Source organism: Sander vitreus, chromosome 8 (genome assembly GCF_031162955.1).
Source record: "Sander vitreus isolate 19-12246 chromosome 8, sanVit1, whole genome shotgun sequence".
NCBI classification, from domain to species: domain Eukaryota; kingdom Metazoa; phylum Chordata; class Actinopteri; order Perciformes; family Percidae; genus Sander; species Sander vitreus.
The window spans coordinates 30,128,742-30,149,089 of record NC_135862.1 but is presented as its reverse complement, the minus strand read 5'-3'; the positions used below and the strand labels follow the sequence as shown (position 1 = coordinate 30,149,089).

The 20,348-nt window shown below is 44.2% G+C and overlaps 1 protein-coding gene across 3 annotated transcripts; it reads right to left on the bottom strand.

Moving 5' to 3' along the window:
- Window positions 1-1,212: 1,212 nt before the first annotated feature.
- On the bottom strand, window positions 1,213-19,789 carry syt19 (synaptotagmin XIX). Of its 3 annotated transcripts, none has more exons than XM_078257778.1 (9): window positions 19,624-19,789; window positions 14,863-15,097; window positions 14,680-14,753; window positions 13,228-13,350; window positions 5,531-5,716; window positions 5,172-5,321; window positions 4,898-5,017; window positions 3,907-4,018; window positions 1,213-3,790 (listed from the first exon to the last, which is right to left on the bottom strand). In XM_078257778.1, exons 2-9 carry the CDS (start codon window positions 15,062-15,064, stop codon window positions 3,483-3,485), a joined length of 1,275 nt encoding a protein of 424 aa, XP_078113904.1. In that variant the 5' UTR covers window positions 15,065-15,097; window positions 19,624-19,789; the 3' UTR covers window positions 1,213-3,482. The 3 variants fall into 3 exon arrangements, with proteins under 3 accessions (XP_078113904.1, XP_078113906.1, XP_078113907.1); XM_078257780.1 differs by lacking the exon at window positions 19,624-19,789 and adding an exon at window positions 19,220-19,356; XM_078257781.1 differs by lacking the exon at window positions 13,228-13,350.
- Window positions 19,790-20,348: the final 559 nt, after the last annotated feature.

Here is a 20,348-nt window from a genome sequence, read left to right as displayed (position 1 = left end):
GAATTTGTTTTGGTGGAACGTGCTCATTCAAAAGTTGTCTTAGTTGTGCAACAGAAAACTCTGTCTGGATTTACCCTGCAGAGATCTGAGGAGCAGTTAACCATAGTCCTCATAAATCGAACGAGTTTAGAATGGCAACACACAGAAAGCGGAAGGTGAGGGACATTTGGCCAAAAATGAGGGAGATCTGGTGGACCTTACGGCAGCACCGGACCAATCCCAGAATTGAAAAGTTATCGATTTAGGGGGCTTTCACACCTGAAAGTCCGAACCAAGGTCTGGACCGAGGTTCATGTCTTTGCATATGATCCGCAAAGTTTTGGTTTCACAGTGCAGTTATGAAAGCGCACTAAAGACCTATATGTGACAAAACTACGTCCTGTTGCCATCACATACGTGAACTGCGTCTCCCGACAGTTGTAATTGATTGATTAATTATATCCCTAAACCAAGTCTTAACCCTCAAACAGCCCTTTAAAGCATTTTGGCCCCACAAAGCTGTCCAGACCCAGACCCCACAAGTATACTGGACTCCCAGTTTTTGGACCCCACGAATATAGTTAAACAAGAACACACACACACACACACACACACACACACACACACACACACACACACACACACGATTTGATAAAAACCCAAAAAGCAAAGACAAGATGAGGCAACAGTTAGTGGAGGGCCCTAGAGGTTGGAGGCATGGATGTGTAATAGGACCAGTCGACAGGGTTTGTGAAGGTGAGTTCAAAAGTACAATACGTAGGTTTTCTGCTTTCACAAACAAAATAAACTGTTAAACCAACAGATGGCAGCAGAGGCCAGTAATAAAAACAAATGCAGGAAAACACTATCACTGTGGTGCACCCTTTTGTATACAGACTATGGGTGCACCCAGTGAGAGAGTCTCTAAACGCAAAAACACCTTTCAGACCAAACCTAAATAAACACATAAAATGAGATGTTAATCTAACTGTGTGAGCAGGGCGTTCCTGAAAAAGAGGGCGTTGCTACTTGCATAATGCATGAATATTGTGTTTTGCTTTTACCACAGTGAGGCTACTTATCCTTGGTTTTCTGTTGAAATTTCTTTCTTTTTCTAAGATAATTTATAATTTTTGGACTTAAATAAAAGTCATTATTTAACTACGGTGGCCGACAGAGGCAAACGCCCTGCAACTTAAGAAAACACGTGCAAATAGACAAAACACAAGCAAATTAAGAAAAACAACTTCATTCATTTGACAACACACATGCAGCATTCAGCAAACGCTCTGCAAATACACACAACACAACCAAATAGATAAACAAGCTGCAAATAAAAAATGATGCAAAAAGAAAAGCACACAAACCCCGAAAAAAGAAGCGATGCAAAACGAAAAACAACTTAATTCATTTGACAACACATGCGCAGCATTCAGCAAACGCACTGCAAATACACACAACACAACCAAATACATAAACGCACTGCAAATACACACAACACAACCAAATACATAAACGCGTTGCAAATACACACAACACAACCAAATAGATAAACGCACTGCAAATAAAAAACGATGCAAAAAGAAAAGCACACAAACCCAGAAAACAAATGCAACAAAAAAACACAGCATCCAGATTACACAACGGAAGTTCTCCAGACCTCTAGAGGGAGCAGCTAAGTGGAACAGCTTGATTTTCGAGAGAGAGAGAGAGAGAGAGAGAGAGAGAGAGAGAGAGAGAGAGAGAGAGAGAGAGAGAGCACGTTCAATCTCAGAACGGTGTGCACCAGTTGTGAAACGGTGTGCAACTGCTTTGAGATCAGAGACTGTAAATATTAAGTCTATGTTTGAGATGTTTTCTTTAGTTTGGTGGGTGTGTCTCGGCTCAGGTCACAGGTGATCCTCAATCAGCAGAGACGTCTGTAAACTCGTGGTAATAAAACATTTAAAACTGCATCAGTGTTTAACGCTGACGTTTGTTTAAGCCATATTACATGAGAGGGTTTAATTTCGAGGTCCGAAAGGCGCATTACTGAAGTACAGGCCTCCTCAAGTGTAATATTGTGATTATACAACAACGGTTGCCAACAAAATAGGTGATCAATATGTATTCATATTGTGGAGCAATTCACTCTTGAAATACAAAAAACAAAAATCAGACAGGATTTATAGTCCCTCCCTGTTTAGTAAACCAGCCAATTTACCGTGGGATTTATCAAACTGAATAAATCTGCACATATAAACAACAAAACTGCTTTGCTAACTCCATCGTTTTGTAACTAAGACATCTGCTGAAAAAGTTATCGTATTCATTAGCATGATTGCCGTACTGTTTAGTTCAAAAACATCCAAAACACCAAAGTACAAAGACATAGCGGAATAGACGCAAGCTTTTATTTTGAAAAGTTGAAGCTCGGGGACGGCATCAGCCGGGATGGCATGAGACGGGAGCATAGACTGTGTATGTGTATGTATATATATATATATATATATATATATATATTAATTTAATATATAGTCGAGAGGGACGGGAGGCATGAGACGGGAGTTCTCCAGCTGCAGCCATACCCGACTCTAATAAAAAGGCAGAGTGTTCTCTCCCCGTGGGGTCGAAAATCAAGCTGTTCCACTTAGCTGCTCCCTCTAGAGGTCTGGAGAACTTCCGTTGTGTAATCTGAATGCTGCGTTTTTTTGTTGCATTTGGGTATGTGTGCTTTTCTTTTTGCAGCACGTTTATGTATTTGGTTGTGTTGTGTGTATTTGCAGTGTGTTTGCTGAATGCTGCGCATGTGTTGTCAAATGAATTAAGTTGTTTTTCTTTTTGCATTGCTTCTTTTTTCAGGGTTTGTGTGCTTTTCTTTTTGCATCGTTTTTTATTTGCAGTGCGTTTATGTATTTGGTTGTGTTGTGTGTATTTGCAGAGCGTTTGCTGAATGCTGCGCATGTATTGTCTAATGCATTCTTAAATTGCTTGTGTTTTGTCTATTTGCATGTGTTTTCTTAAGTTGCAGGGCGTTTGCCCCTGGCGGCCACCGTATTTAACACTCTTATTTACAGTACATTGCTCAATTTACCGAACATGCGACGAGTTGCAACATAAAGCTTTAATAATGCAGAATAAACTGAGTTTTTAAAGCAAAAGAACAGCACATCTTAAATATAAATATAACAACAACACAAACAACAAAGTTGCATGTAGTGGGTGCAAAACTAAATTGATTTTCATCAGAAATAATGAGTGCAAATGTCAGTACTTTAGAGCTTTGTCAATGTGATGAGATTTAAAGCTAAAAAGAGATAAAAGAGATGTCATTGAACAAGTAGACTGAGTAACCCAAATTTTCAGTTGGGCAGTCACTTAGCTGTCCTGATTGAGGTGTCAGGAGAGAGAGAAGTCCATGTTTGGGTCTGCAGCTAAGCAGATGCAAATTCCTCTACAGCCTGATACACAGGCACAACAGCTTGGCATCCAGGAAGTGCAGGAGAGCATTCATGAGATGTTATTCAGATCAGTAGGCCATGCCACTTTGCTATTGGCTGGCGGATTGAGCGCATCATTAAGCTCCAGTGCTTGTCTTCTGAACGCTTCTCCTTCCCCACAGTCAACTGTCCAATCAGATGTTTGGTTGATTTCTTAGTCGTGTGAGTCTCATACACATAAACCAATATTTTACACTGCTCCAGAGGAAATTCTGGCAGGGAGAACATGAGGATCTCATTGAAGACAGTCACCAGGCAGCGGGCCACTGCAGAGGTTTGTTGGTACCTCAACTTGCTCTGGTTGCACTGCACACTGATCCTGGCATACAGGGCTAACAGGTACAACACAGAGAAGGCAAATTAGAAACTGTATGTTATACTATACATATAGGACGGGTGCATGTTTATGGCTTTATTTTTCGTTTTTTTTAAGGTGTTTGTTATCTACCTGCTTCTGAGCATATTTCAGTGGGGCCCATTTTGACCTTTAGCAGTCCAACCTCAAGCCTCTGACAAGTGGGAAGAATCTTCAAAGACAGAAGCACCTCTCCGACAATATCCTATCCAGAAAGTGGGAAGACACTTCAGCACATAATGTGTCTATAGCAGGGGTCTTCAATGTTTTTTAAACCAAGGACTCCTTAACTGAAAGAGAGACTGAGCAAGGACCCCCTACTACATCGCAAAAAAATGTATTACATTGTATATAAATTAAGTTGGATATTAAATTGGGTCTACAATAACATGTAGGACGGCCTAAAGCCTTTATAAATACCCTTTGGCATAGAATATTAAGCTATTAAAATAATAATTGTTAAGGTGTTAAGGTTGTTAATGTTAATATATGTGGATGGCTATCTTAGTGACTACCTTGCCAGTGCACTTATGATCAATGGGTTTTTTCACATATAGGCTGATATACTGTATATTTACTAATAATATGTTGGATTCATGGTAACACATTTTAATTTTCTTGGAAACTTATAAACAACAATAATTTGGTGGGCCCCCTGCAGTAATTATGAGGACCCCCTGTTGAAGATCTCTGGTCTATAATATATAAAAAATATGGTTGTTAAAGTAAAAACGTATGGTTATTTACAATAAGCCAAGGAGTAGACAGTCTCACATGTGTAATTGTTTTCACTTCAACCATTCAATATTAAATCCTATTCTGTTTGTTCCAGAGTTTTGTAGTTATGGTGATAATAAATTCTACATACAGTACATCCTGGTTCTAAACTGACATAAGTTCAGAAAACTTAAATTGACTGAGGGCATAATAGTCTTTCTTCCAGTTTTATAATCATGTTAACATACTCTAGTCTACATTACCTTCTTCTTAATAATGGGATGTGTAAGAATGGCATTCTTTAATTCACCTCAACTGTAAGATGAGGAAAAACATTCCTGTTTGAATACATGATGTATTACTGTACCTTCTGGGGTATCTTCAGATCTTCTTGTAGCTCCAGATGGTAGGAGATGTTGAGCTGCCCTAGAGGTACCCTCACCTCTCCTAACACTGTGTGTCTGGAGAATTTATCAAAGTCCCTCACCTGAAATGCACACAGACAGATGCCAGACAGACAGTTTACTTCCAGAATCACACAACATTCCTTTCTCTCTGCTTAGGTCTTATTTGTTCAACTGACAAAATAACGTCCTATGATTTGAGAGATACTGAGAAACGGGGTCTGTGTACTGCAGGACCTCCATCCTGAGGTTGATGTGATGAAGCTCCTTATCCTCTTGCAGAATACAGCTGAACTGGTCTCCATATAAAGGGTTACAGCTGCCCTTTACAATGCGAGTCCGCCACTCCTGCAGCACTGTCCACAGGACAGATGCAGTCCCTTCGCCCTAAGAGGGACACAGCAGTAATCCATAACACTTTTATACAGTACAGAGGTACAGCTCCAAGGCTTTAAATAATAACCTGAAGACATGTATTTACAAAGTGGGCCTGCAAAGCATAAAAGGAGAAAAGAAAAGTATGTATATTTCGCTTGTAAGAAGATGCAGTAGTTTGTGTTACCATATACAATGGTTTTGTATGTGGTAACTATTACCTCCTCATCAGTGCAGTCATCCAATTCCACTCCCTCTGAACCTGCCCACATGAGTCTTAGATTAACAAATGGTTGGAGGCTACGCATCTGGCTGTGCTCCAGAAGCCCCTCCACCTGCAGGATGGTTACCACCAGCTGGGACTGCAGCTGGTCATAGTAGATGGAAAACCGTAGAGACCCATTGACCTGGTAAAAGAGGCTGTGTTAGGAAAGACACCAAAGACCGCTGCTGATATTGCTTGAAAAGGTATAATATGTGGGATTTTCCAAAAAAATCAAATGTATACAATCATACAAAACGTATCCCTCTCAATCATCACTTATGACCCAGTAGAAGTGTTTGACGTTGTCTGTATCTGTGTGCGGGACATTTGTGGGCGCCAACACGTGGGTGTGTAACCCTGAGCCAATAACAGTGGCAGGGTGTGCAGCCTGTTCTCATTCCCAATACGGCCACTTTGTTACGCCCATCGACGTCCGATACCGACGGAATCACCAGACTTTTTTGCGTTAAGGTGCCTTCTTTTTATTTCCTTCTGCTAACAAACCACGGAAAAATGCCTAAAAGCTGCTGTGTGGTGGGATGCACTGCCAACAACGTCAAGAATCCTTAATAAGTTTCAATAAGCTGCCGAACCCAACAAACTGAACCTTTAGGACAAAAGTGGATACAGGCAATAAGAAGACGTGAGGCATCAGCTGGAAGTCTGGGAGTACTGTGGATAAATCAGGAAGCTATACAGTATTACGTTTAAAAGTGCCTTAGCTTGCTAACACATAGCTAACATTAGCTTACTAACAGCTAACTTGACCTCTCTGGTAGACATAAGTTGCTGAAATAATACTTTCAAAAACCACCTTAATGTGATAGTAAATAAATTTATGGAAAAAGGGCCATTGTACGGCATCTATTCCCTGACTCTTCCTCTAGTGCCACCATGACGTTGGCATTTTTGGTTTTAAGTTTGTTGAAAGGACTAGATGTTCCAATTTCAATTCCATTTGCACCACTTCAGATTTCTTGAAGGATCGCTGCTATAAGCCTTAACTAGCGGGACACATCGTCAGTTGTGTACCACAGCATCACAGGGTGTTTCGGCCAATTATCACAATACACCCTCTGCTGAGGCAGGCCCACTACAGGTTGATAAATCCTGGGTGTGTGTCCCATGGTTAGCTGTTCGCCTTAGCGATGCCCGTATGATCAGCTCCATTGCCATGACAAATGCTAGAGGGGAAATTGTGCAGCCTGCCATGATGCCGATCTCCAGATGCTGCCAGGTAGTGGTGTTGTTCTCAGATGTAACATAGAACTGTAGATCCTGAAAGTAGCTCTTGACCAAGCCTGTGATGTGGTTTGGTTCGCCAAAGTAGCTAAAAGCCACCCACAAGATCCTGTGAGGGACTGATTTAAGGGCTCCGGGGATGTTCTTGTAGAGCCTATATGGGATACCATTGGGCCCAGGTGCTGATGCTGATCTCGCCTGCTTCACCGTCTTCACCACTTTGCTCCATGTGGGGGGCCTTATGTCCATTGGGTGTTCAGGAGAATGAATTGCTGGTATGTCGTTCGGGATGGTGACTGGCTCATGCCTTGGTAATCCCTTTACGTTTTCTCTAGTCCAGCACCATCATCTGGCCAAAATTTGAATCTGTCTAACACTTTACTTTATGACTAATACTTAGTACTTATACAAAGCTAATGACATTTCCATCAGCCTCAGGTTTACTTTCTGTTTGGTGATAATTAGTAAATGTTAGCATGCTACAAACTGACATGGTCCATCCATCCATCTTCGTCCGCTTATCCGGGGTCGGGTCGCGGGGGCAGCAGCTCCAGCAGGGGACCCCAAACTTCCCTTTCCCGAGCCACATTAACCAGCTCTGACTGGGGGATCCACGAGGCGTTCCCAGGCCAGGTTGGAGATATAATCCCTCCACCTAGTCCTGGGTCTTCCCCGAGGCCTCCTCCCAGCTGGACGTGCCTGGAACACCTCCCTAGGGAGGCGCCCAGGGGGGCATCCTTACCAGATGCCCGAAACCACCTCAACTGGCTCCTTTCGACGCAAAGGAGTAGCGGCTCTACTCCGAGCTCCTCACGGATGACTGAGCTTCTCACCCTATCTCTAAGGGAGACACCAGCCACCCTCCTGAGGAAACCCATTTTGGCCGCTTGTACCCTGGATCTCGTTCTTTCGGTCATGACCCAGCCTTCATGACCATAGGTGAGGGTAGGAACGAAAATTGACCGGTAGATCGAGAGCTTTGCCTTCTGGCTCAGCTCTCTTTTTCGTCACAACAGTGCGATAAATTGAATGTAATACCACACCCGCTGCGCCGATTCTCCGACCAATCTCCCGTTCCATTGTCCCCTCACTCGCGAACAAGACCCCAAGGTACTTGAACTCCTTCACTTGGGGTAAGGACTCATTCCCTACCTGGAGAAGGCACTCCATCGGTTTCCTGCTGAGAACCATGGCCTCAGATTTAGAGGTCTGATCCTCATCCCAGACTCCCTCCAGGACTCACTTGCGAGACGATCCAAAGAGCTGAGGGTCCGTTGTTCCCACGACCAGGACGGAATCCGCATTGTTCCTCTTCAACCCGAAGTTCGACCATCGGCCGAACCCTCCTTTCCAGCACCTTGGAGTAGACTTTACCAGGGAGGCTGACCCCAGTGTGATACCCCTGTTATTGGCACACACCCTCTGGTCCCCCTTTTTGAACAGGGGAACCACCACCCCTGTCTGCCACTCCTTAGGTACTGTCCCAAACTTCCACGCAATGTTGAAGAGGCGTGTCAACCAAGACAGCCCCTCTACACCCAGAGCTTTCAGCATTTCTGGATGGATCTCATCAGTCCTTGGAGCTTTGCCACTGTGGAGTTGTTTGACTACCTCAGCGACTTCCACCAGGGAAATTGACGACAATCCCCCCATCATCCTCCAGCTCTGCCTCTGATATAGAGGGCGTTTTAGTTGGATTTAGGAGTTCCTCAAAGTGCTCCTTCCACTGCCCTATTACCTCCTCAGTTGAGGTCAACAGTGTCCCATCCTTACTGTACACAGCTTGCATGGTGGACGGTCCCCGCTTCCCCCTCCTGAGGTGGCAAACGGATTTCCAGAAGCACCTTGGTGCTGACTGAAAGTCCTTCTCCATGTCTTCTCCGAACTTCTCCCACACCCGCTGCTCTGCCTCTTTCATGGCAGAGGCTGCAGCTCTTCGGCCCCTTCGGTACGCTGCAACTGCCTCTGGAGTCCTCCGGGATAACATATCCCGGAAAGACTCCTTCTTCAGTCGGACAGCTTCCCTGACCACCGGTGTCCATGTGGGTTACCGCCCCTTGAGGCACCTAAGACCCTAAAACCACAGCTCCTTGCCGCAGCTTCAGCAATGGAAACTTTTGAACATTGTCCACTCGGGATTCAATGCCCCCCAGCTTCCACAGGGATGCACGAAAAGCTCCGCCAGAGGTGTGAGTTGAAAGTCTGTCGGACAGGGGCCTCCTCCAGACGTTCCCAATTTACCCACACTACCAGTTTGGGCTTACCAGGTCTGTCCAGAGTCGTCCCCCACCCCCTGACCCAGTTGACAGCTCTGCCCCTCTCTTCCAAAACATAGATCAGATGAAACGATTATAAAATCGATCATTGACCTTTGGCCTAGGGTGCTCTGGTACCAAGTACACTTATGAGCATCCCTATGTTCGAACATGGTGTTCGTTATAGACAATCCATGACTAGCACAGAAGTCCAACAACAAACAACCACTCGGATTTAGATCAGGGAGGCCGTTCCTCCCAATCACGCCTCTCCATGTCTCCATCATTGCCCACGTGTGCGTTGAAGTCCCCCAGCAGAACTATGGAGTCCCCCCCTGGAGCCCCATGCAGGACTCCATTCAAGGTCTCCAAGAAGGCCGAATACTCCGAGCTTTTGTTTGGTGCATATGCACAAACAACAGTCAGAGTTTTCCCCCCCACAACCCGCAGGCGTAGGGAGGCGACCCTCTCGTCCACCGGGGTGAACTCCAACGTAGCGGCACTCAGCCGTGGGCTTGTGAGTATCCCCACCACCCTGGGCAACTCCGGAGAAGAAAAGAGTCCAACCCCTATCCAGGAGTATGGTTCCAGAACCAAGATCTAATTGGTAGTGCTCCACCTCCCGCACAAGTTCCGGCTCCTTCCCCCACAGAGAGGTGACGTTCCACGTCCCCAGAGCCAACCTCTGCCGTCCGGGTCTGGTCCGTCTAGGCCCCTGACCTTCACTGCCACCCGTGTGGCAGCGCACCCGCCCCCAGCGGTTCCTCCCACAGGTGGTGGGCCCATGGGTTGGAGAGGGAGGTGCCACGTTGCTTTTTCGGGCTGTGCCGAACCGGGCTCTGTGGCAAACCCGGCCACCAGGCGCTCGCTGACGAGCCATCCATCTGGGCCTGGCTCCAGACGGGGGCCCCGGGCTTCCTCCGGGTAGGGTAACTTCACCTCTTCCTCGATGACTCATAGGGGTTTATGAACCATTCTTTGTCTGGCCCCTCACCTGAAACCACTTTGCCAAGGGAGACCCTACCAGGACCACAAGCTCCAGACAACACAGCCCTCAGGTTCATAGGGACACACAAACCTCTCCACCACGATAAGGCGATGGTTCCCGGAGAGGCACAAACTGAGATGGTGAACCTGGTAATTATTACCTGCTGAACATTAGCATCTTAGTATTGTCATTGTAAACATGCTAATGTTAGAGTTTAGCTTGATGGAAATCTTGCAGTACAGCATACTCCAAAAACTACATATACCTCCCTTACAAAACAATGAGTCAGATATAGGTTGCCTACATTTTTATGGTCGATACTAACTGAGTAAAATATAGTTGTAAGGGAGCCTTGAGTGCTTTTGAAGATAAAGAGTTCATAAGCCAATAGATGAAGAGAATAAACAGAAAGACAATTGTTGGCAGATTGTCACATGACAACAGGATTAAACAGTAATGTACCACATTTCTAATGTTGGCCTGCTCTCCCATATCTCTGTCTGCCTGGCTGGATCCTGCTTTGGTAATCCCTTTACGTTTTCTCTAGTCCAGCGCCATCATCTGGCCAAAATTTGAATCTGTCTAACACTTTACTTTATGACTAATACTTAATACTTATACAAAGCTAATTAAATTTCCATCAGCCTCAGGTTTACTTTCTGTTTGGGTCGGGTCGCGGGGGCAGCAGCTCCTTCAGGGGACCACAAACTTCCCTTTCCCGGGCCACATCAACCAGCTCCAACTGGGGGATCCCGAGGCATTCCCAGGCCAGATTGGAGATATAGATATAGACCTAGTCCTGGGTCTTCCCTGAGGCCTCCTCCCAGCTGGACGTGCCTGGAACACCTCCCTAGGGAGGCGCCCAGGGGGCATCCTTACCAGATGCCCAAACCACCTCAACTGTCTCCTTTCGACGCAAAGGAGTAGCGGCTCTACTCCGAGCTCCTCACGGATGACTGAGCTTCTCACCCTATCTCTAAGGGAGACACCAGCCACCCTCCTGAGGAAACTCATTTTGGCCACTTGTACCCTGGATCTCGTTCTTTCGGTCCTGACCCAGCCTTCATGACCATAGGTGAGGGTAGGAACGAAAATTGACGTTGGTAGATCGAGAGCTTTGCCTTCTGGCTCAGCTCTCTTTTTGTCACAACAGTGCGATAAATTGAATGTAATACCACACCTGCTGCGCCAATTCTCCGACCAATCTCCCATTCCATTGTCCCCTTCACTCGCGAACAAGACCCCAAGGTACTTGAACTCCTTCACTTGGGGTAAGGACTCATTCCCTACCTGGAGAAGGCACTCCATCGGTTTCCTGCTGAGAACATGGCCTCAGATTTAGAGGTGCTCCCAGACTCCCTCCAGGATCCTTGCGAGAGTAAAGAGCTGGTCCGTTGTTCCACGACCAGGACGGAATCCGCATTGTTCCTCTTCAACCCGAAGTTCGACCATCGGCCGAACCCTCCTTTCCAGCACCTTGGAGTAGACTTTACCAGGGAGGCACCCCTGTGTGATACCCTTGTTATTGGCACACACCCTCTGGTCCCCCTTTTTGAACAGGGGAACCACCACCCCTGTCTGTCACTCCTTAGGTACTGTCCCAAACTTCCACGCAATGTTGAAGAGGCGTGTTAACCAAGACAGCCCCTCCACACCCAGAGCTTTCAGCATTTCTGGACGGATCTCATCAATCCCTGGGGCTTTGCCACTGTGGAGTTGTTTGACTACCTCAGCAACTTCCACCAGGGAAATTAACGACAATCCCCCATCATCCTCCAGCTCTGCCTCTGAAATAGAGGGCGTATTAGTTGGATTTAGGAGTTCCTCAAAGTGCTCCTTCCACCGCCCTATTACCTCCTCAGTTGAGGTCAACAGCGTCCCATCCTTACTGTACACAGCTTGGATGGTTCCCCGCTTCCCCCTCCTGAGGTGGCGAACGTTTTTCCAGAAGCACCTTTGTGCCGACCGAAAGTCCTTCTCCATGTCTTCTCCAAACTTCTCCCACACCCGCTGCTTTGCCTCTTTCACAGCAGTGGCTGCAGCTCTTCGGGCCATTCGGTACCCTGCAACTGCCTCTGGTGTCCTCCAGGATAACATATCTCGGAAAGACTCCTTCTTCAGTCGGACAGCTTCCCTGACCACCGGTGTCCATGGGTTACCGCCCCTTGAGGCACCTAAGACCCTAAAACCACAGCTCCTTGCCGGAGCTTCAGCAATGGAAACTTTGAACATTGTCCACTCGGATTCAATGCCCCCAGCTTCCACAGGGATGCACTAGTGCCTAGGGTGCTCTGGTACCAAGTACACTTATGAGCATCCCTATGTTCAAACATGGCGTTCGTTATAGACACAAACAACCACTCGGATTTAGATCAGGGAGGCCATTCCTCCCAGTCACGCCTCTCCATGTGTCTCCATCATTGCCCCCAGTCCCCCAGCAGAACTATCGAGTCCCATGCAGGACTCCATTCAAGGTCTCCAAGAATGCCGAATACTCCGAGCTTTTGTTTAGTGCATATGCACAAACAACAGTCAGAGTTTTCCCCCCCACAACCCGCAGGCGTAGGGAGGCGACCCTCTGGTCCACCGGGGTGAACTCGGCGTAGCGGCGCTCAGCCGGGGGCTTGCCCGGGCTTCCTCCGGGCAAGGTAACTTCACATCTTCCTCGATGACTCATAGGGGTTTATGAACCATTCTTTGTCTGGCCCCTCACCTGAAACCACTTTGCCAAGGGAGACCCTACCAGGAGCACAAGCTCCAGACAACACAGCCCTCAGGTTCATAGGGACACACAAACTCTCCACCACGATAAGGCGATGGTTCCCGGAGAGGCACAAGCTGAGATGGTGAACCTGGTAATTATTACCTGCTGAACATTAGCATCTTAGTATTGTCATTGTAAACATGCTAATGTTAGAGTTTAGCTTGATGGAAATCTTGCAGTACAGCATACTCCAAAAACTACATATACCTCCCTTACAAAACAATGAGTCAGATATAGGTTGCCGACATTTTTATGGTCGATACTAACTGAGTAAAATATAGTTGTAAGGGAGCCTTGAGTGCTTTTGAAGATAAGGAGTTCATAAGCCAATAGATGAAGAGAATAAACAGAAAGACAATTGTTGGCAGATTGTCACATGACAACAGGATTAAACAGTAATGTACCACATTTTTAATGTTGGCCTGCTCTCCCATATCTCTGTCTGCCTGGCTGGATCCTGAGGAGGGAAACGAGGTTTGAGACAGACAGCGACTCAGCCTGTGGACCTCTGTACTGACTTCCTCCACCTGGGGAGCATGCAGACATGGACACCATTTCTATTAGTAGTGTTTTTATTTACAACTACAGCACCTCCAGCTTTTATTTGACTTGGGACAAGTCCCAACTCTCCTTTGTTTAAACAAGTTCATCTTAATCTTTATGTACATAGACAAGGTTGTCTATTTGGAGCATCTCCACAGACTACAGGGTCTGAGCAAAATAACAGGAATACCTAACAATATAATGTAATCTTTTACAAATAAACATAACATTTTAAAAGTATCGATAAATAAAACATTTGAGGAACTTATAATGTCAAAATGGTATTTACGCTGCATCAAAGAAGTGTTCATGGTGTTTTTATAAGGCTGTAGATTATAGTTGTGTTATGTTGAAAAGTTCTCCTATTATTTTCTCTACCCAGAATTTAGCCCTAAACCTCAGCCTGATGGCAGTGCAGTCCAGTTTTCGTCCAACTCTATTTTCCCCCTAAGTCCAACATTTACCCTGTCCTAACAGTAAAATCTACAAGTGATTTTTACACTCAGCAGGACCATTACTAACATGAGTCAGGTGATAGGAAGGTTGTCAAACACAGTTCACATGTAGTAGATCAATATAGATACCTCACCCAACTGGAGTCATCTTGCAGCTATAATAATAGGGCTGCTAAACTTGATTCTTAGTTTTGTTTGCAGCTGTCATACCTGAAAATGTTCTGCATTTCTCTAAATACTTTCACATAGGGTTAGGTATCTTCTCTACCATAGTTAATACAGGTTTGTTTTGCAAATTGTCCATAATTCTTTAACTACGCACTATAGCTTTAAGCCGCTTACACATGATAAGCGATTTGCGCACCGCTAGGTAGGGCGCAGTGCAAAGCGCAGAGAGCAAAGTGCAGAGCAGGTATTTGTCATCAAGGGTGGCAAGGAAGCTATTTCCCCATTGCTAGGTAACGACAGACTATTATCTCACTGGTTGCAACTAGGTTGAAGTTTAAATAATCTGAATGGCAAATACGAGCGGTGCCCGACGCCAGGGGTAGCGCAGCGCATAGTTGTGCGCCACCGCCCTTCCCCATAGGAAATCAATGGATTGGCCGGTGCAAAGTGCTTTTGTCGCCTATCATGTGTAGGCAGCTTTAACCACACAAAGCCCTAGAACCTCAGACATCTATAGATTTGTTAAGAAATCTGGTCATTGTTAAAATTGTACAGCATGGTTACTGCTTTTAACTCTGGGCCACCTGATACAATAATGTGGCCACATATACAGTATGTATAATATAAGGTCATAAGAAAATAAGTTTAAATTAAATTGTTTGTTTTATCCGTACTTCCATTTTCTCTTACCCTAGTACTTGGAGCTCCTGAGACGATTCCTGCTGTTCGTGACTTTTCTTCTAAGTACAGCAGCTCACTGTTCACTGCAGTACCAACCAGACAAGTTTGCATTAGGTTATTTACTTTCCCTGCAGACACCCAGCATCAGCAATATGTGCTGTACTGTTTGGTATTGTAATCTAATCTACTCACCAGTATCTTGCCGGGCGTATGTGGTGTGTGTCTGTGTGCAACATCTGAAGGCCTGCCATGCCAAAATGCCCAGCGCCAGCAGAAGAAGAGTGACCGAGATTCCCAGGATGCAGTACTTGACCGTGTTGGAGAACGGCATACTCAGGTCGTCAGCAGCTGACAGCAGCCCCGCCGGGGCTGGATAGTCCATCAGTGGAACCATTACTCTCAAACTCCATGTGGCCTTTACATACCTCTGCAACACAGGAAGACAAACCATGTAATGGGACAATACTGTAGATTATAGAAGTTTGAAGGCACATAACAGCTTCTCCTCTTCCCTCACTCGTGCTGCAAAACCAAAGGGGATCGTGCGTTCTCTGTCTGCTCCCAGCTTTGGAACAGCCTCCCGTCCAATAGTAAGGCATGTTCTACGACTGAAAACTTCAAATCTAGTTCAAAGACCCATTTTATCCACCTTGCTTTTAGCGATGTCTGAGGCTGCCTGGCTTCTGTCAAGCCACCTCCTGGTCGGTCCTTTTATTCCCTATACTGCTTTTGAGCTATTGCTGATTTAATTCACTCTTTTAACTTTGTTCTTTTTTGACGTTGGTTTTACCATGCAAGTTGTTTTATGATGTTGTGTTTGTTATGTACTTTTTTATGTATGTAGCCTTCTGTTGTATCTATGTATCAAGGCGTACTTCACCCCATCTGCCCTGGTTGTAAAGCACTTTGGGTCCACTTGCTGTTTTAAATGTGCTGTATAAATAAAGATGACCCATTGGCAGCCATATTGGAGGTTCAGCCATAGGGCAGCACCAATATCAGCAAGTGGTGGAAGTATTTAGACCCTTTACTTAAGTAAAAGTACTAATACCGCACTGTAAAAACACTCTGTTACAAGAAAAAACCCTGCATTGAAAACGTTAAGTAAAAGTATTTAAATTTCATCAGGAAAATGTAATTAAAGTATTGAGGACACCTGGGTAGCTCACCTGGTAGAGCAGGCGCCTAAACATAGAAGTTTGCTCCTCGACGCAGACTCTAACCTGCGGCCCTTTGCTGCATGTCATTCCCCCTTTCTCTCCCCTTTCAAGTCTTCAGCTGTCCTATGTAAATAAAGGCCTAAAAATGCTGGTGCAGAAACTGGAAACGATCAAAACAGTTATGTCAATCAACTAAGTGTTTTGTCGGCAAATCATTTCACCTGGACGTGTAGGCCTATATTGTTGGGTAGTTTGAATTATAATAAAGCCTTGTATTTTGTAATCTACATGTGTTTTGTATGAACAAAATCTTAATTTGTAAAGTAACTAGTAACTATAGCTGTCAAGATTAATGTAGTGGAATAAAAAGTACAATATTTTCCTCTGAAATGTAGTGGAGTAGAAGTAGAAAGTGGCATCAAAAGAAAAGACTCAAATAAAGTACAAGTACCTCCAATGTGTACTTAAGTACAGTATTTGAATAAATGTACTTAGTAACATTCCACCACTTCACAAGAGGATTTCTGTCTGGATTTGGTTAACGTGAGTAGCAGAAGTGAATAGCAACTACAGAATTCAGACTAGCTTGCTGTTACATGATGGCATTTAAAGCTCCATGTGACAATTTTGCATGTACTGCATGTACTGCATTCATAGACATTGAAAAAAAAAAAATTCCAAGTGAAAACGTCATTATTCACGTCACTTCCTGTGGGAATTAGAGGTGGAAAACTCGGGCTAGATTTTGCTAACCGAGTTTCCCAGTTGGTGACGCGTTGTTGACAACTGACGTTTGATGTAGGTGACTTTGGTTCACTGAACATATTTCAATGACAATAAACTGTTTATTGTGGACAAATGCCATTGCCAAGAAACAACATGTTTCAAATTATTCATAAATAGGCCCATGTATAAAAAAACAACACCTTATCCGTGTCCTTTCCCGTCCGTTGTCCTGCAGATAACACAAACACCTGTCCATGTGCTGTTTCTATGCTCGTATAAGAAAACAGCAGCAAATCTTTTGTTATTGTGGCCTCCATGTTTTCACACACCTGATGCTCTAGGCTACGGCCAACCGTTGGTGGCAATCATGCAACAAGTTGTTATGCCAAACGCCAATATAACAGAAGAAGAAGAACACGCATCCCGACCCATGTGAACCATGGATGTATTAAGAGAACTGGATACAGTGTTCGGCGGGAAGCCCCGTACATTCCAATGGAGTGCTCAAAAGCGCATAAAGCAAACATGGAGCTCGGCTCTTCCGCGTTTGACTGGCCCATGACGTCACGATGGACATGCGCACCAGCAACAGTTTGGTTGTGTTGTCATAGCAACCGGTAGCAACAAGCTTGTTCATGAGCTCCTCTCTCGTGTTTCTTACAAGTGGCGAACTCATGAACTTGCCGTTTTATTGTCTAAAATATTTATTCAATATTCACTAACGTTAAACATTGTGTTTTCGTTGTTCCTGAACGTTTACATGCTTATCTAAATAAACGATGGATGTATTTAGACAACCAAGGAGATTTAATCATTATGTCGTGCTACTAGCTACTAGCTAGTGCTAGCTATTAAGGTTAGCCTGTAGTTTCGTAAACAGGGCTCATCCATGGCTTCATCCCTCATCTACGTTACAAGCATTACAGCATACAGCCTTCGGATGTATCATAAGAGAGAACCAAGGCGATGTAATCACTAGCTATGTCTGTCGTAACGTTATGTAGGTATATAGCTAATTATGGTATTATCGTTCTCTTAATACATCCTACATCATACATGACGTTACATCCACGTTACAGGCTTTACAACATACATACATCCCTCGGGTGTATCATAAGATAATACCATGGATATATTAATAGAACACATGGTGAATTACAACCATTAGCTATATCCATTATTACAGCTACAGGACCTTGGGAGAACAGTCATGTGAGCGGGCGGGCGCAGTCCGCGGGTCTGCTCGCGTCCATTATGCGCGTTCGTCATACCTAGTTTAATAACTCTGGATTCGGCTACTAGTGAATGTTAAAAATGTTAAAAACGTGACGTTTTAAACAAGGACCCTTTAATTGTTCGGGCTGGCTAGTTGATGTACCCCAAAAAAAATTATCCGCTGAAATATAGACGTTTCTTTCGCCATGCATCTCTGTTATTCCCAGGTGGCATGAACACAGCATTAGTCTGGCCAAGAGCCCATTCAAGCCCATTTCCAATTTTTCCAAATTGAGGCACCAATCACAACCGTTGAGGCGGGCTTTACACAATGACGATAGCTCAGCGACTGCGAGCAGCTTTTTGTTTACATTCAACATGACGGCTACCGAAGCGTAGCAACCCGCTGATGCCGCTGTCGCTGCTACGTCACCCGGATCATTGGTCTGATTGGTTGAAGGACTATCCAATGCGCCCAGAGGCATTTGAGTGGCTTCCGTTGGTGACGATCCTTTGGACATGAGCTACGAATTAACCTTGCCCAGACCCACTCTCACTTACAATTGAGAAGGGTCTGGTGTCAACCAGGTGAAGGTAAATGAGTTACTGCTGAAGATGATTGGTCACTTTACGCCATCAACATAAAATGACAATTATTAAAAACAACACAAAAATTCCACAGATTTTTAAGTTTCTCTGATGTGATGACTTGCTGCTGTGTTGGTTTTTCAACAGTTAAAACTGAATACCTTTGGGTTTGGGTTTTGCTGTGTTACATTTTTTAACAAATTATTAAAAAATGTCAACTTGGGCTTTTCGAACTTGTGACAGGCATTTTTGACTTTCTCCGACATTTGAGGACTACTGTAAACAATAGATTAATTAAAAAAAAGTAAATGGATTAATTGACCATGAAAATAATACTTAATTGTAGCCCTAATAGGAGTTGAAACCTTTCTCAGTTTCCAGGAGATGGAAGTGGTAATACAGATAGATAGAAAGAAAAAACAGCATGGCACACTGGCAAAAAGTCAAAGTGTATCAATATCACAGCCAGAGTCATAAATACTAATTTAGCATTAGTAAATCATTTTAACATCTCACAGTAGGAAAAGCAGGTGTAAATAATACAATGAATGATGACTAAATTAAATGTAGCCATTTCAGTTTGAGGGTCCTAGTGCTGTTCATGCCTCACTTCAAACTGTCCTGGCTTACTGGAACACTTAAGAACGAAGCCATCTTTAATGTTATCAGTACAGTAAAACCTATGTTTTAGTCCTGGATTGACCTCGTTTTGAGGTAAACCAGTAAGTAGATCCACTTGTATAAATGTCGATTTAGAGCTTTGGCAAAAATTACAGAGCATTTCCAAACCTTCTGAAGTTGTTTTTAAAAAGTTTGTGACAAAAGCTACAAGATTCAGTTGGTCTTACAATATTACATACCTGTATCCAAACAAAGAGCACAGATAGCACACATGTGAACTGTATGCGATTTGCAGAGATAATCAGGTAAAAATGTCCTTATGCCTGCTAACTTCTGGAACACACTTTAGTAGTTTGATTATTCACTAAGGTAAAGAGACCTGGTACAACTGTGGCATGGTCAAAAAGACATGCTTATCTCCTGTCAGATATGGTTTAGTCAAATAGCACTTGTCCTGCTCACACCGCATGCAAAACAAAATCAACAGTGCAAGGAAAAACCTACAAAGTTGTAAGTTGTATTTAAACAAAGAAAGTTGGCTTTCTTCTTTTTTTAAGACTGGTGAATGGTAAAGATAAAATACAACCCTTCTGCTTTTCACTTGAACTAATACAAAATCACATGGAGGACACAAACACATTACCTGTAGTAAGTAATGAAAACGCAGCTCATCCTTTTCTTCAGCAAGTATTTTCCTGTGCTATAATCCATGCAGAACTCTTCAAAGTTCACAGAAACAAAATAACTCGTCAGCAAGAGAAATTCAAAGCTGCATCTTATCATATAACTGTTCCTCCTGTTTCTGCCACTCTAGGCACACCCCCCTCTCTCTCTCTCTCCACAGACACCCAGCACATGACTTCCTGCACACCATTCTGGGCAAACTGGTTTGATTAGATGTAAATGGCTTTTTACGAAGTGTAACATGACCTGATCTTCAGTTCTTGTCCTTGAAGATCCCTCTGCAGGCCTGCTTACCAAATGTTTAGGTCAGAGAACTTCAACGATCAAGCCATGCCCCTGCTGCCATGTAGGACAAGAACTGTCACTGTTTTGCACTGAATCCTGCCTAAGCAGTCATGTTTATCTAATATATATACACCACAGTCAACATTTCTATTGCACTTTTAAGTAATAATTATATCCAATAAGTTCAGGTTGTTAGCTGTTTGGAGGTTTGATACATCCGATATGTTCATTTTCTAAGTTGCACTTTCAACTTCAGCTCTGCTTTATCATCCAACTGTACCCAAACCAGCTGTAGCTAGGTGCTGTAAACTGACAATGATAAGACACACTTAACTCGCCTACAATTGTAACAGCTAAATTGCCACCAAGACAGGATCATGAATTAAAAAGACATTATAT

Excerpts from the sequence above, each read along its gene's own strand:
- syt19 (XM_078257778.1), bottom strand. The coding sequence starts at position 15,064 with ATGGTTCCACTGATGGACTATCCAGCCCCGGCGGGGCTGCTGTCAGCT. Across the intron at positions 13,351-14,679 it reads CAGGAGCTCCAAGTACTAGG|GTGGAGGAAGTCAGTACAGA; the intron begins GTAAGAGAAAAT and ends CATGCTCCCCAG. Across the intron at positions 4,019-4,897 it reads ATCTGAAGATACCCCAGAAG|GATATTGTCGGAGAGGTGCT; the intron begins GTACAGTAATAC and ends CTTTCTGGATAG.